Here is a 16371-nt window from a genome sequence, read left to right as displayed (position 1 = left end):
GTTTATATATACAAGGAGAGCATGAAAGAGAGTGCCGCAGTTAAGGTGCAACCATGGGCGCAGGGACGGCATGACAGTGCTGGAATGGCACAGTTGCCGTTTTAAGAAGATTTCCCCTTTTAGAGAAGGGGAGGGGCTGGTGCAGGTCAGAGTTGGGAGAAGTGTAGCAGGCGGGGGGAAGTGACGTCAGTCGAAGAGCAGTGGAGGAGAAGATGTACCCATTGTACCCATCCAGGGGATGGGGGTTGTGTTATGGTACCCATCCATCGGATGGGGGGTTTTGCTGGTACCCATCCATGGAAGGATGGGGATTGATGTTGGGTACTTTCAGGCTATGAAGGGTTAACCTGGAGGAGGTAAAAGGTTTAGGTCACTGGGAAGTTGGGGTACTGCCTCCGAGTCAGGGGTTGCCGACTGGTAGGTTCAAAGTAAAAGAATTTGTTTACAGTGACCAACCATGGTGATAGTTGTTTGCTCTTACATTTACCCCAATAAAGTTATTTTTAAAGTTTACAGTTATTTATGTCATATTTATGGTAATTTATAATTTAATAAATAAGGCCGTTTACTCCAAGAACTAATTCGAGTCATTTATGATGTTTTTGGAGGGAGAGTAATGTGTGGTAAATGGGAGAGTATTAGGAAGCTGGGCTTAAGTCCTACAATGTCATGTAGCTACCCTAGAAAAGAAAGTCTGGGAACAGCAAAAACGAAGAAAGAGATAGAAAGTGCATTCTACTTTCCCTCTGCCTGAGTATATTAACACGTGACGTAACGGGCATAAACATGCATGCAATAATGTGAGTGGACCCTAAAACTTCCCATGCGGCCTTCCACTAAAAAATCATAAAGAATAGAAGTAAGTGATCCATAGTCATATAAGGTCTGGCGCAATAGTTTTTATATGGTGACATCAATGCAGCACCGTATGTGACTTATGCCGCGTACACACGGTCGGACTTTTCGTCTACAAAAGTCCAACGGACGCTGACAGACTAAAGCTGGCTGGTAATCCGATCGTGTGTGGGCTTCTCCGGACTTTCAACTGACTTTTTTAGCCTCAAATCCGACGGACTTTAGATTTGAAACATGCTTCCAATCTTTACGTCGTAAGTACGACGGACCCCGAAATCCGCTCGTCTGTGTGCTAGTCCGACGGACAAAAACCCATGCTAGGGCAGCTATTGGCTACTGGCTATGAACTTCCTTATTTTAGTCCGGTGTACGTCATCACGTACGAATCCGTCGGACTTTTGTGTGGTCGTGTGTAGGCAAGTCCGTTCGTAAGAAAGTCTGCCGCAAGTCCGCCGAAGGTACGTCGGAAGTATGTCGGACAGGCTGTCGGACTTTTGTAGACGAAAAGTCCGACCGTGTGTACGCGGCATAAGAGTCACCTGACCTAGCAGTCCAGTCTCCTCTGAAACAAACAACGGTCAGCTTTCATTGCATGTTGTGAAACAAGACGCTTTCAAAGTGAAGCTATTCTAGAGAACTTAATCAAAGTAGTGACTGCACCTGCTTACGCCATCAGTTGTGACTTTCCACTGAACAAGCACTGTGCATGAGAACATGGAAAGGGTCTATTTTTACTGGTGACAAACCTGCTCTTTGAAGGAGGTGGGCAGATGCAAGGAAACGAATGCATGGGGGAAAGATAGACAATAAAGTGCCTGTTTTCATCCTTAATAATTTAGGGAGAGCCTTTCCAAGCAGTGTATTTCATTTATAGGGGGAATGTGGTGAGTGAGTGTTCTGTTCGTTTGGTATACAGTATATGTAGCCACCCTGCTGTAAGTGGGGTGACTAGTAAATTTAGTTTTCTGGGTACTAGCTTTCCCAGGGCAGTTTGTAACTGTTCACATGGCTCTTCTCTAACTTCCGAGTTGCTAGCGTTCTCTGCTGCTGCTGCCACCAGGTGCCACTGGTACTTAGGGCAATAGTCATGGGGGCGGTAACAACCTTGGATTATGAATATTTATTTCACCCCTGGCCAACCACTATGAGGTTCATTGCCAGTGATGCATGCTGGCAGAGGAAATAAATATTTGGGGGGTAGTCTGGTGAGTGCCCTGGTGTTCACAGTTTTTGTGTTGATTAGGCCAGAGACCTGTTGAGGGTTGCCACCTCTCCAGGATTCACCTGGACAGTCTGGGTTTTGAATCATGTGTCTTGGGTTTTAGTCTGAATGAAACCTGAATACATTATTTAGTGGGTGGGGGGTGGGCAGTGTGGGGGTGCTCAGTGCCAGTCGTGGGGATGATGGGATGGATGGTTTCCCTCTACTCATGGTCCCCCACCCCCAGTTTCCATTTCCTTATCCTCACATATCCTTAGCGGATGATGTCATTGGTATTGGAAGCCATGACTATTCTTCTCTGCCCATCTCCAGTCTGTTCCTGCTCCCCCCCTCCCTTCCAATATGTTCATAAAGTGGAGACTGGGGGAGGGAGGAGCGATTCATTCCATGGAGGAGTCGGAGCAGACTGTACTGCACTATATTGACATTACACACTCCACTATATACATCAGGGATCTTCAAACTACGGCCCTCCAGCTGTTGCAGAACTACACATCCCATGAGGCATTGTAAAACTCTGACATTCACAGACAAGACTGGGCATGACTGGGAATTGTACTTCCTGAACGACTGGAGGGCCGTAGTTTGAAGACCCATGATATACACTATATTGTACTTTACATACTTCTCACCCAGGTCTTTTACTACAAAAATCTTTGCTGTGCGCCACTAAAGTATTCAGGTTTGTCTTGAAGAAAAGGTGGCAACTCTAGTTTGGGCCTAGCACACAGAATCCTCAAACTGCCTTGCCTGGGCAAGGAGGGTATGGTACTCATGGTGGAGAGCCAGTGGAAAAAGTCCTGCTGGAGGGGGATGCAGTCTGCCCTCAGAAGATCCTTTGGATGGAGGAGGAGGGTAGTGGAGTATGGAATCCCTGTCGCTGAAGGTATCTGAAACCTTAACCCTCTTTTCCTGTGAGCCAAATCAATAAAGGTTTGAAAAAGACTAATGTGACTGGTGCCCTTGGTTGTTGTGACTCTCCACTGTGGCCATGGATCCACCCTGGGGTAATGCTGGTGCTCCCCTGCGTTGGGGATTCTTCTTTTCCCAGCCAGGGAGTATGCTACATATCTTTTGAGCTCTTCAATGGCAAAACTTCAATGCTGGAGATGTTGCTGAGATCCAAAAAAAATTAAGAGCACCACCCTAGTTCAAACTGTTGTATGCTTTAGTAAAAAACTATTCTTTCCCATATTCACATTTTTTGTCTCTCCTTTTTTTCATGTGGGTTCTTTTCACCTCTATTGCTTAGAACAGTGGTGGTCAACTTGCTTGATATGAGGAGCCTCAATTGCAGCCCCTGACATCACAAAAGGGCCCCACATAGTGGCATATCATCCATGGGGCAATATGTGTGGTGCACACGGACCCCAAGAGAGGGGGGTCACTGTGCCCTCACACATTGCAGAACGTAAGGAGACTCTGGTTCTCAATCTTTCTTCTCTGGCAAAGGAGTTGAGTGGGCCATACAGAGTAGGCCACACATAACAGTTCACCCCACATCTGCTGAAGGTGGAGCCCAGTGGGAGCCAAACCCTACAGCTGCCAGCCGCATCTATACTATGTAATCAGTGGAAGCTACTGAAGAGCCTGCTGGTTACTTGACAACTGTCCTCTGGAGAAGTCTACTCAGTCCTCAGTCTACTCATAATACATGGACCATAAAGAATGAGGCTGCTGGGACCATTATAAAATAGCATATAAACTTTATTATCACACACATTCTTAAAAAATATATTGAATGTATACTGTATATTTCTTCATAATTTGTATGTATTTATAGATAATGATTTTTGCAGAGGAGTAACTACACTGGTCGCAATTGTACACCTGGACAGAAGGGGCAGCGGGGGGAGCATTTAGAGGAACCAATCCCATCCATTTTTCCTCCTGCAACTGCTGAAAGCCTGCTTCTCCTCCTATCCCTCCCGTAGGCATTCGGCGGCTGCAGGAGGAACATTTAGGGGCTCAGTTCCTCCATATGCCACCCCTCCTATTAAAATTTCTCTTCTTTCTGCTGACCTTGATCCCTGTGTGTTCCCCTGGTTCCCCCTCGTCCCTACGCAGCTCTGCCGGCTTCATCCCTCCCCTCTCCTGCCGTCTGCTGCAGGGGATGTGTCAGGAGGGAGAGTATGTAATTTACCAACACTTCCTTTTCTGAATGGACAGAGTCAGTGATCGGCACCAATCTCTGACTCTGTCCATTCATTCATGAAGCTGGCAGAGATGGAGATTAAGGACACAGCCCTATTTAGACCCCTGATATTTCACCAAAGCCGCCCCAATGTGGCTTCTCAAAAAAATGTAAAAAATAATAACGAAATTGTAAAAAATATAAAAAAATTAAAATAACAAAAATAAAAAATTACTGACACCAGTGGCGAAACTACCAGGGTCGCAAGTGCACTGCCGGGGATCAGGGGGGTCCTTCATTGCTTCTTGCACCAGGGCCCTGAAGGTTCTAGTTACGCCTGTGGATTTTTGCATATCTTGCAGGTATAGTTGGGGGCTTTTAATTTTACCATGCTATGTTTTTAGGACTTTGTGTAATAACAAGGTGTATATGCTATATTTTATTGTTCACATCAGCCTCTTTCTTTATATTCCATGTATTATAAATAGAATGTTGGGGGTTTGTTGAGCTCTAATTAGGCTTTTTTGTTGTTAGGTTACATGTTGGTCTTTACCTCACTTACTACTGATCTCTGACCTCTCCTCCTCACCTACTGATCTCTGACCTCTGCATCACTTACTACTGATCTCTGCATCACTTACTACTGATCTCTGCATCACTTACTACTGATCTCCGACCTCTGCATCACTTACTACTGATCTCTGTGTCACTTACTACTGATCTCTGTGTCACTTACTACTGATCTCTGACCTCTCCTCCTCACCTACTGATCTCTGACCTCTGCATCACTTACTACTGATCTCTGTGTCACTTGCTACTGATCTCTGTGTCACTTGCTACTGATCTCTGTGTCACTTACTACTGATCTCTGACTTCTGCATCACGTACTACTGATCTCTGTACTCTGCCTTACTTACCAGTGACCTGTGAACTTTGGATCACTTACTACTGACCCCTGTATTCCCTTTTAGCCAATATTCAGCGCAATAAAAACTCTGACACCCCTAACTAAAATCTAGTGGAACCAATTGGCTTCAGAAGTCACCTAATTAGTAAATAGAGTCCACCTATGTGTAATTTAATCTCAGTATAAATACAGCTGTTCTGTGAAGCCCTCAGAGGTTTGTTAGAGTACCTTAGTGAACAAACAGCATCATGAAGGTCAAGGAACACACCAGACAGGTCAGGCATAACTATGTGGAGAAGTTTAAAGCAGGGTTAGGTTAAAAAAAAACATCCCAAGCTTTGAACATCTCACGGAGCACTGTTCAATCCATCATCCAAACATGGAAAGAGTATGGCACAACTGCAGACCTACCAAGATATGGCCGTCCACTTAAACTGACAGGCCCGGGCAAGGAGAGCATTAATCAGAGATGTAGCCAAGAGGCCCATGGTAACTCTGGAGGAGCTGCAGAGATCAACAGCTCAGGTGGGAGAATCTGTCCACAGGACAATTATTATTTGTGCACTCTACAAATCTGGCCTTAAGAGCCCATTCACACCTGAGTGTTTTGTAGCTTGAAGCCTGAAGCTACAAAACGCTTGAGGGGAAAAAATCCATTATTCTCTATGGAGATGGTTCACATCTCCACTCCAAGTCGCCTGAAGCCCTACGCCTGAAGCGCAAAAAAGTTCTGGACCCTTTTTTGTTGCGCGAATCGGGCAGATTTAGGCGTTTTTGGAGCAGGAAGCAGATGACAAAATCTAACAACATAGCAACAAATGATGAAACAGATGATCATTTTTCCTATTGGCTAATAAAAAAAATGGCAAAGCTCAAAAACACCGGACAACGCTGCATGGAAACGTGCAAATATGCCCGAAAAAACGTGCGACAAAACTCCGGAAGAAACGTTCAAAAACGCTATGCTCAGGTGCGAATGCAGCCTTATGGAAGAGCAGCAAGAAGAAAGACATTGAACTTTTTGGCCTAAAAGCAAAAAGCTATGTGTGGCAGAAAACTGACACTGCACATCATGCTGAAAACATCATCCCCACCGTGAAACATGGTGGTGGCAGCATCATGTTGTGGGGATGCTTTTCTTCAGCAGAGACAGGGAAGCTGGTCAGAGTTAATGGGAAGATGGATGGAGCCAAATACAGGACAATCTTAGAAGAAAACCTGTTAGAGTCTGCAAAAGACTTAAGACTGGGGCGGAGGTTCATTTTCCAGCAGGACAACGACCCTAAACATACAGCCAGAGCTACAATGGAATGGTTTAGATCAAAGCATATGTTATATGATCAAAGCATATGTGTTAGAATGGCCCAGTCAAAGTCCAGACCCTAAATCTAATTGAGAATCTGTGGCAAGACTTGAAAATTGCTGTTCACAGACGCTCTCCATCCAATCTGACAGAGCTTGGGCTATTTTGCAAAGAAGTATTGGCAAAAATTTCACTCTCTAGATGTGCAAAGCTGGTAGAGACATCCCCAAAAAAACTTGCATCTGTAATTGCAGCGAAAGGAGGTTCTACAAAGTATTGACTCAGTGGGGCTGAATACAAATGCACACCACACTTTTCACATATTTATTTGTAAAAAATTTTGAAAACCATTTATCATTTCCCTTCCACTTCACAATTATGTGCCACTTTGTGTTGGTCTATCACATGAAATCCCAATAAAATACTTTTTTATGTTTTTTGGTTGTAACATGACAAAATGTGGAAAATGTCAAGGGGTATGAATACTTTTTCAAGCCATTGTACATATTTAAGGTATGCAGCGCCACTCTTTTCTGTGTATAAGATACTTCCTTGACAGCTGAATAGAGTTTTTTAATGGGAAAACCGCGTTGCAACCACAAGTCTAGAGATTGGCTTGTGGTCGCAGCCCTATTCGCTAGAATGGGTTGGTTTGGCAGTGGTACTCTCAGTTTCACAAAATATGTACAGTAAAAAAAATAAATTATATATATATTATGTTCCTAATTTGCTAATTTGTATTATTTTGTTTACAGCCCCCAAAATCCTACATGGCATCCAAGCTGAGATGTTTCCTGATCGCTCTGGAAACCTGAAGCTCTTTTGTCACTTTGGGGACATCCATGCCGATTCCACTATCACTTGGACTAAGGACTCTAAGTTGCTAGCTCGAATGCATAGAAGGTGAGTGCAACTCTTTGTACATTGGTTAAAAATAAACTATTATACACATGTATGTATGGCAAGATCACAGAACTGTAAACCAGTCTGACACAGTGGTCACTGTATGCTGTCTGATAAATAACTAGCTATGGAAAATTAGCATTTTTGGAGTTTTGCAAAGAAGTCAAGGATCCCTAAACACTACGTTGTGCCTGGTTTGCTATTAGTTATTCACTCCAACTGCCCCCATATTATTTTATTATATTGTAACATTATTTTGGCATGTTACTTTATCTGCCTGGTGAACTGCGGCATTCCCACATGCACCTGTCATGACTATGGCAGTGCAGTTACTGTGCATTACAAATATTTCAAACCTTGAAACACCAGATACAATCTAATCACCACCCCAATGTTACCAACATAACCCTTATGTTGATAAGGGACACCAATACTTGAGATGGGCCCAACCCATAGTTCTCCAAAATGTTAAACCAGCACTACCTTCAAAAACCCAGAGATCCCTGACCGTTACTATGAACTTGATGACCATAAGTCAATAAAAAAAAAACATAAAAAACTATAAGGAAGCTAAAAGAGGGCGTTCAGGGCAGGGATGGCGGGTAGGGATGAGCCAAACACCCCCCCCAGTTCGGTTCACAGCAGAACAGGCAAAAAATTTGTTCGAACACGCGACCACTTTAAAGTCTATGAGACACGAACATGAAAAATCAAAAGTGCTAATTTTAAGGGCTTTTATGCAAGTTTTGTCATAAAAAGTGTTTGGGAACCTGGGTCCTGCCCAAGGGGACATGTATCAATGCGATAAAATTTTTTTTAAAACTGCCGTTTTTTCGGGAGCAGTGATTTTAATAATGCTTAAAGTGAAACAATAAAAGTGAAATATTCCTTTAAATTTCATACCTGGGGGGGTGTCTATAGCATGCCTGTAAAGTGGCACATGTTTCCCGTGTTTAGAACAGTCCGAGAGCAAAATGACATTCCTAAGGCAAAAAAAGTAATTTAAAAGTACTCACGGCTATAATGAATTGTTGTTCCCGGCAATACACATAAAAGTCATTGAAAAAATGGCATGAGATTCCCCTACAGTCCATTACCAGGCCCTTCGGGTCTGGTATGGATATTAAGGGGAACCCCGCACCAATATTAAAGAAAAAAAATGGTGTGGGGGTCCCCCTCAAAATCCATATCAGACCCTTCAGGTCTGGTATGAATTTTAAGGGGACCCCGCCAAAATTTTTTTTTAAAAATGGCATGGGGTCCCCCCAAAAATCCATACCAGGCCCTTATCCGAGCATGCAACCTGGCAGGCAACAGGAAAAGAGGGGGGACGAGAGAACGCCCCCCCTTCTGAACTGTACCAGGCCACATGCCCTCAACATGGGGAGGGTGCTTTGGGGTAGCCCCACAAAGCACCTTGTCCCCATGTTGATGGGGACAAGGGCCTCATCCCCACAACCCTTGCCCGTTGGTTGTGGGCGTCTGCGGGTATGGGGGCTTATCGAACTCTGGAAGCCCCTTTTAACAAGGGGACCCCCAGATCCCAGCCCCCCCATGTGAAATGGTATTGGGGTACAAATGTACCCCTACCATTTCACAAAAAATTTGTGAAAATGGTAAAAAAAAACCACAAGTGGATAGATTTACGAATGACAAATATGCTGTTTACTTTGCAAGGGAACTTTCTTCAGAGCTTAGTGAATGTGGTGACATTTCACTTTGCTGCATTTTCAGCTTTAGATGATTGGATTATGAAAGTTAGCAGAGTTTCACCTTATTCACCAAGCTCTGGGGAAAATCTTCTTGCAAAGTGAACTTTCTATCTCCATTTAATAACCCATGTACTTTTCATCAAATGATTGAATATGGTTGGTGGACATCTTTATGCATTCTTAGATAGATATCCAAAACATCTGGAATTAACCCCAATATGTTGGCAGAAACCATTATTCCATACTTTGCAGTTTTGAGTACAGCTAATTATATGAACATTTAGCTGCGATAACTATCTAAGGACGTATGGAGACCTCTACCAACCATTTTCAATCATCTGATGAAAAGTAGATAGGAAAGGAAATGGATATAGGGGTTGGCTGAGACCATTTTTAGATTGTAAGCTCTAACGAGCAGGGCCCTCTGATTCCTCTTGTACCAAATTGTAATGTAACTGTACTGTCTGCCCTTATGTTGTACAGCGCTGTGCAAACTGTTGGCGCTATATAAAACCTGTATAATAATAATTATTCTATACCTTGCTCTTTTTGAGTATGGCTAACTATATGAACATCCAGCTGTTTCTATTCCGTAAAGAAAAGTCTTTTGTCTGTCCGGACCTCAGCCCCCACTACTAAAGTTAGATATTTTTTTTTTGCATACGCATTGCAGCTGAAGACTGTAGTGAAAGACAGGAGAGTTTTACTCTGATTGACAACTAGTAAGAGGTGGTTAGTACAATTGTAAAAGGCTTCTGCTGAAGGAGAACTCACGTGTTTACATTAGCCAGCTATTATAGGAAGGTATGCCAAGGAGGTATACAATGACACTAACATGCATGATTCCTTGCAGGAGAGTCAGACCAGCATCTTATTCCAAAGATTTGTGTGAAAATCAATTATGGGGCAACAGCGAAGATGGAGGAGGAAAATTATCACACATTTTTGTCACATAAGGAGTGATAGTTATCATCACTGAGATGACCTCAGTGGTGCTGCCCAAACTCTTCAAACACTGAAAATCCAACTCGTAAAATAGATCTAGAATCACAAATTACTTATTAATCAAATAAAGATAAATCCAAAGTATAAATGGGGTCTGCAGCTGAATATCCCCTATACCAGAGGTCTCCAAACTGCTTCCCGGGGTTCAAAAGTAGCCCTTTGCTTGCCTTTATTTAGCCCTTGGATCACTATTCCTCCCACTAAAATGGGGCACTATACGTCCTACTGACACCAATGTTGAGACACTATTCCTCCCATTGAAACCAACAATTGGGCACTATTCTTCCCTCTGACATCAACAATAGGGCACTATTCCTCCCACTGACCCCAACGATGGGGCACTATTCCTCGCATTAACACCAATGATTGGGCACTACTCCTACCACTGAAACCAACCAGTGAAACCAACAATGGGGGCACTATTCCTCCCACTGACAACAACATCACAGCACTACCCCCGCCCACTGACACCAATGATAAAACACTATTCCTTCCACTGAAACCAACAAGGGAGGCACTATTCCTCCCACTGACACCAATGATGGGCCACTATTCTTCTCACTGACATCAAGGATGGGGTACTATTCTTCGCATTGACACCAATGATTGGGCATTACTCCTACCACTGAAACCAACAATGGGGGCACTATTCCTCCCACTGATACCAACATCACAGCACTACCCCCACCCTCTGACACCCGCGATAGGTCACTATTCCTTCCACTGAAACCAACAATACAACCCTACCCCCCCTCCCACTGACATTAATGATGGGACACTATTGCTTCCACTGACGCCAACAATTGGGCACTATTCCTCCCACTGACTGATGGGGAGGAATGACTATTGACTATTGACCACTGACTATTCCTCCCCCTAATACTAAAGATAGGGCATTGTTTTCTCCCACTGATGCACTACAGTCCAGCCACCCCACGCCATTTTCTTTTTAAATTTTGGCACGGGGTTCCCCTTAATATCCATACCAGACCTGAAGGTATGGAATTTGGGGGGACCTCCACGCATTTTTTATTTTATTTTGGGGTTCTCCTGTGGGGGAATCCCATGCCGTTTTTATCAATGAACTTTTATGTGTATTGCCGGGAGTCGGGACCGACAATTACGCAAGTACTTTTAAATGACTTTTTTTCCTTTCGAAATGTCATTTTGCTCTCGGACTGTTGTAAACACGGGAAACATGCACCACTTTACAGGCATACTATATACACCCCCCAGGTACGAAATTTAAAGGAATATTACACTTTTATTGTTTCACTTTAAGCATTATTAAAATCACTGTTCCTGAAAAACTTCTGTTTTTTAAAACTTTCTTTTTTGCATTGATACATGTTCCCTGGGGCAGGACTCGGGTCCCCGAACACTTTTTAAGACCATACCATGCATATAAGCCTTTAAAATTAGCACTTTTGATTTTTCATGTTCGTATCCCATAGACTTTAACAGTGTTCGCATGTTGGAACAAATTTTTTGCCTGTTGGCATGTTCTGGTGCGAACCGAACCGGGGGGTGTTCGGCCCATCCCTAATCACCAGTATGGTATTTATAAATTGAAATCATATCCCCTCTCAAGCATCTCTTCTCCAGAGAGAATAAGTTCAGTGCTCGCAACCTTTCCTCATAACTAATATCCTCCAGACCCTTTATTAGCTTAGTTGCCCTTCTTTGTACTCGCTCCATTTCCAGTACATCCTTCCTGAGGACTGGTGCTCAGAACTGGACAGCATACTCTAGGTGCGGCCGGACCAGAGTCTTGTAGAGCGGGAGAATTATCGTTTTATCTCTGGAGTTGAGCCCCTTTTTAATGCTTGCCAATATTCTGTTTGCTTTGTTAGCAGCAGCTTGGCATTGCTGAGCCTATCATCTACTAGGACCCCCAGGTCCTTTTCCATCCTAGATTCCCCCAGAGGTTCTCCCCCCAGTGTATAGATTGCATTCATATTTTTGCCATCCAAATGCATTATTTTACATTTTTCTACATTAAACCTCATTTGCCAGGTAGTTGCCCACCCCATTAATTTGTTGAGATCTTTTTGAAAGATTTCCACATCCTGCAGAGAAGTTATTGTTCTGCTTAGCTTAGTATCGTTTACAAATACAGAGATTGAACTGTTTATCCCATCCTCCAGGTCGTTTATGAACAAAATAAATAGGACTGGTCCCAGCACAGAGCCCTGGGGAACCCCACTACCCACCCCTGACCATTCCGAGTACTCCCCATTTATCACCACCCTTTGAACTCGCCCTTTTCAACTACCAGTTTTCAATCCATGTACTCACCCTATGGTCCATGCCAACGGATCTTATTTTGTACAGTAAACGTTTATGGGGAACTGTGTCAAATGCTTTTGCAAAATCCAGATACACCACGTCTACGGGCCTTCCTTTATCTAGATGGCAACTCACCTCCTCATAGAAGGTTAAAAGATTGGTTTGGCAAGAACGATTCTTTATGAATTCATGCTGATTACTGCTAATGATATAGTTCTCCAAGAGCTTGCATACTATTGATGTTAGGCTAACTGGTCTTTAATTCCCAGGGATGTATTTTGGGCCCTTTTTACATATTGGTGCTACATTTGCTTTTCTCTAATCACCTGGTACCATTCCAGTCAGTAGACTGTCAGTAAAAATTAGGAACAATGGTTTGGCAATTACTTCACTGAGTTCCCTAAGTGCCCTCAGATGCAAGATATCTGGTCCTGGTGATTTATTAATAGTTTCCCAAGTCTAATTTTAATTCTGTCCTCTGTTAACCATGGAGGTGCTTCCTGTGATGTGTCATGAGGATAAACACAGCAGTTTTTCAGGGGGGAGCAGATACCTGTCTAATGCAGGTATTTGCTCCCACTTCCGGGCATAGATGCCCGCAGGCTTCGTGTCAATCTACGCCATGTCCGGCCCCTCCTCCCTCCCCCCTGCTGTCTTCTGGGAGACACACAGGTCCCAGAAGACAGCAGGGACCAGTGAGGACGTGCAGCGCGACTCGCTTATGCACAGTAGGGAACCAGGCTGTGAAGCCGCAAGGCTTCACTTACTGATCCCCTTACCAAAGATGGTGGCGCCTCCACCCGAGAGCCGAGGGACAGATTGGCTTCAGGTGAGGACATCACGGGCGCCCTGGACAGGTAAGTGTCCATATTTTAAAAGTCAGCAGCTGCAGTATTTGTAGCTGCTGACTTTAAAAAAAAAATTTTGGCAGAACTCCGCTTTAAAGAATTTCTTGGGATTTTTTTTTCTCTCCTCTGTGTCTTTCGGGTTCTATCTTAGTTGCCCTAATTTCACCCTTACATTTCTTGTTGCATTCTTTATAAAGTCTGAATGCTGATGATCCCTCAACCTTGTATTTTTTGAAGGCCTTCTCCTTTGCTTTTATATGCATTTTTACATTGGCGTTGAGCCATCCAGGACTTTTGTTCACTCTTTTAAATTTATTACCCAATGGGATACATTGGCTAATGCCCTTATTTAATATGCTCTTAAAGCAAACCCATCTCTCCTCCGTGTTCTTTGTTCCTGAGATTTTATCCCAATTCATGCCTTCTAACAAGGTTCGTGCTGCTTATCAATGCCTGCTAAGGCCACATTGACACTTCTGGTACTTGCAACCTTTGGATTCCAGCAGCAAGAATCAGTGGATTCTTGCTGCTGGAATGACTATGGCGTGTGATTAGCCTATTTAAAATAATAGCAGATTGACACTGGCCACCGGTGTTCACAAGTAGCCGCACACAGAGTGGTTAGCTGCGATTATAGATGAAAGTCCAAACCTGGATGCAGTCAGCTGCATCCTGGCTCAGACATCTGTCCCTAACTGCAGGTAACTGCTCTGTGTAAGGCTACATGCGAACAGCAGTCAGCCCGCCATTAGTTTAAATAGAATAATTGCATGCCACGGTCATTCCAGCCACAAGAATCGGCTGATCCTTGCTGCTGGAATCCGGTGGCTGCATGTAATCGGCCATGAGAAAGAGGCCTAATGCCCCGTACACATGGTTGGATTTTCTGACGGAAAATGTGCGATAGGACCTTGTTGTCGGAAATTCCGACCGTGTGTAGGCTCCATCACACATTTTCCATTGGATTTTCCGACACACAAAGTTTGAGAGCAGGCTATAAAATTTTCCGACAACAAAATCCGTTGTCGGAATTTCCGATCGCGTGTACACAAATCCGACGCACAAAGTGCCACACGTGCTCAGAATACATAAAGGGATGAAAGCTATTGGCTACTGCCCTGTTTATAGTCCCAACGTACGTGTTTTACGTCACCGCGTTCAGAATGATTGGATTTTCCGACAACTTTGTGTGACCGTGTGTATGCAGGACAAGTTTGAGCCAACATCCGTCTGAAAAAATCCATGGATTTTGTTGTCGGAATGTCCGATCAATGTCCGACCGTGTGTACGGGGCATTATAGTTAGCAATAATGTATTACAGCACTATGATCCTTGCATGTTTTCCCTTTGGTTCGAGTGAGTTATCTTTTAGTAGTCTGCTTTTCTTCCGCTTTCCAAAGACATTTTGGTAGGTTAATTGACTCCCGTCTAAATAGCCTACTAGCCTAGTACGTGCGTATATATTGGCTGGGCACATGGGTAATCGCATTCTGCATTACAATCTAGAGCTGAGCAGCTAGGGAAGGGTTCAGGGAAAACCTGGCAACCCACCTCATAAAAAAGAAAAAAACACCAATTCTCGGCCCCTCTTTAATTTAATCAGACTAAATCGGAAGCTCTTAACCTCTCCCTGTAATCTAACTTCATTGCAACCTTCATTTTCCTTTTCATGGATGCCCCACAGTTAAAATCTAGCGGTGAATTGCAAAGCCCTGTATCATGCCAACTACCCACCTATTACATACAGTATACATTGTACATTCACATCAGTCCCCATCCTCAAGGAGCTTACAATCTAAGGTCCCTATCTCACATTCATACATACACATAGTAGGGCCAATTTAGATGTTAAGCCAATTAGATTACCAGCATGTGTTTTGAGTGTGGGAGGAAACTGGAGTACCTGGAGGAAACCTACGCAGGCACAGGGAGAACATGCAGACTCCAGGCAGGAATCCCAACCTGCCATGGTTGGGATTCAAATTAATGACTCTAGTGCTGCTAGGTGGAAGTGCTAACCACTTGTGCTGCCCTACCTATGCTTCGTAAACTGACCTTCTATTCCAGTAAGCCTCCCCTTACTTACTTTCTGGATTGGCAGATTGGCCGTGTTAAAAATGACCATATTAGCCAAAATTTTGTACCACTTTCAAGTCATCTCAGTCCCATCACATTTTTTTCAGATGCTTCAGGCGATGGGTACTATAATATGTGTGGGGGGGCCCATAAAACCTTGCTTGCCGAAATAATTAAATGTTTACCCAGATTGGGTGGTGCCCTCCGCCTTCCCCATTTTTCTAGTTATTATTTTTCATCTCTGCTGGCCCAACTGACAAAGTATCATACCACCTGGGAAACGCCCTTAAGGGTGAGTTTTGAAGCGGCGGACTATGATCCCACCACTACAGACAATTTATTATGGCTTAACCCTTCAGTGGCTAACTAATTCCTTATCCCTCCAGGCCTAAACTTCAATAAATATTATTGAACAAAAAAAATTGCCAAATTCTATGGAAAAGGCTTTCAAGTGTATCAGCCATAGTGCTTAGAGCACTGACCCATAGCATCAATGAGAGTCAACTGAACAAATATATACAGTACATGCATGTAGCGATATTTGCTCCTTACATATACACTATATTACCAAAAGCATTGGGATGCCTGCCTTTACACGCATATGAACTTTAAGAGGCATCCTGGTCTCAGTCTGTAGGGCTCACACTTTTCTCCTTTTCTTAGTCCGTAGGGTTCAATATTGAGTTGGCCCACCCTTTGCAGCTATAACAGCTTCAACTCTTCTGGGAAGGCTGTCCACAAGGTTTAGGAGTGTGTCTATGGGAATGTTTGACCATTCTTCCAGAAGCGCATTTGTGAGGTCAGGCACTGATGTGGACGGGAAGGCCTGGCTCGCTGTCTCCACTCTAATTCATTCCAAAGGTGTTCTATCAGGTTGAGGTCAGGAGTTTGTGCAGGCCAGTCAAGTTCCCCCACCCCAAACTCAATCATCCATGTCTTTATGGACCTTGTTTGTGCACTGGTGCGCAGTCATGTTGGAACAGAAAGGGGCCATCCCAAAACTGTTCCCACAAAGTTTGGAGCATGAAATTGTCTAAAATGTCTTGGTCTGCTGACACCTTAAGTGTTCCCTTCACTGGAACTAAGGGGCTAAGCCCAACCCCTAAAAAACAACCCC

At 43.8% G+C, this 16371-nt stretch overlaps 1 protein-coding gene across 1 annotated transcript in view; it reads left to right on the top strand.

Annotated features, from left to right (window-relative positions):
- ALPK2 (alpha kinase 2) overlaps nt 1-16371 on the top strand; it is a 133322-nt gene that overhangs the window by 45736 nt on the left and 71215 nt on the right. Inside the window, exon 3 of the mRNA XM_073630467.1 lies at nt 7177-7324. Coding sequence (XP_073486568.1) covers nt 7177-7324 — 148 coding nt within the window. The remainder of the gene's footprint in view (nt 1-7176; nt 7325-16371) is intronic.

The sequence above is a fragment of the Aquarana catesbeiana genome, linkage group LG01 (assembly GCF_042186555.1).
Source record: "Aquarana catesbeiana isolate 2022-GZ linkage group LG01, ASM4218655v1, whole genome shotgun sequence".
Taxonomy (NCBI): domain Eukaryota; kingdom Metazoa; phylum Chordata; class Amphibia; order Anura; family Ranidae; genus Aquarana; species Aquarana catesbeiana.
Note: the sequence above shows the minus strand (reverse complement) of the source record. Positions and strands in the feature narration are given on the sequence as shown.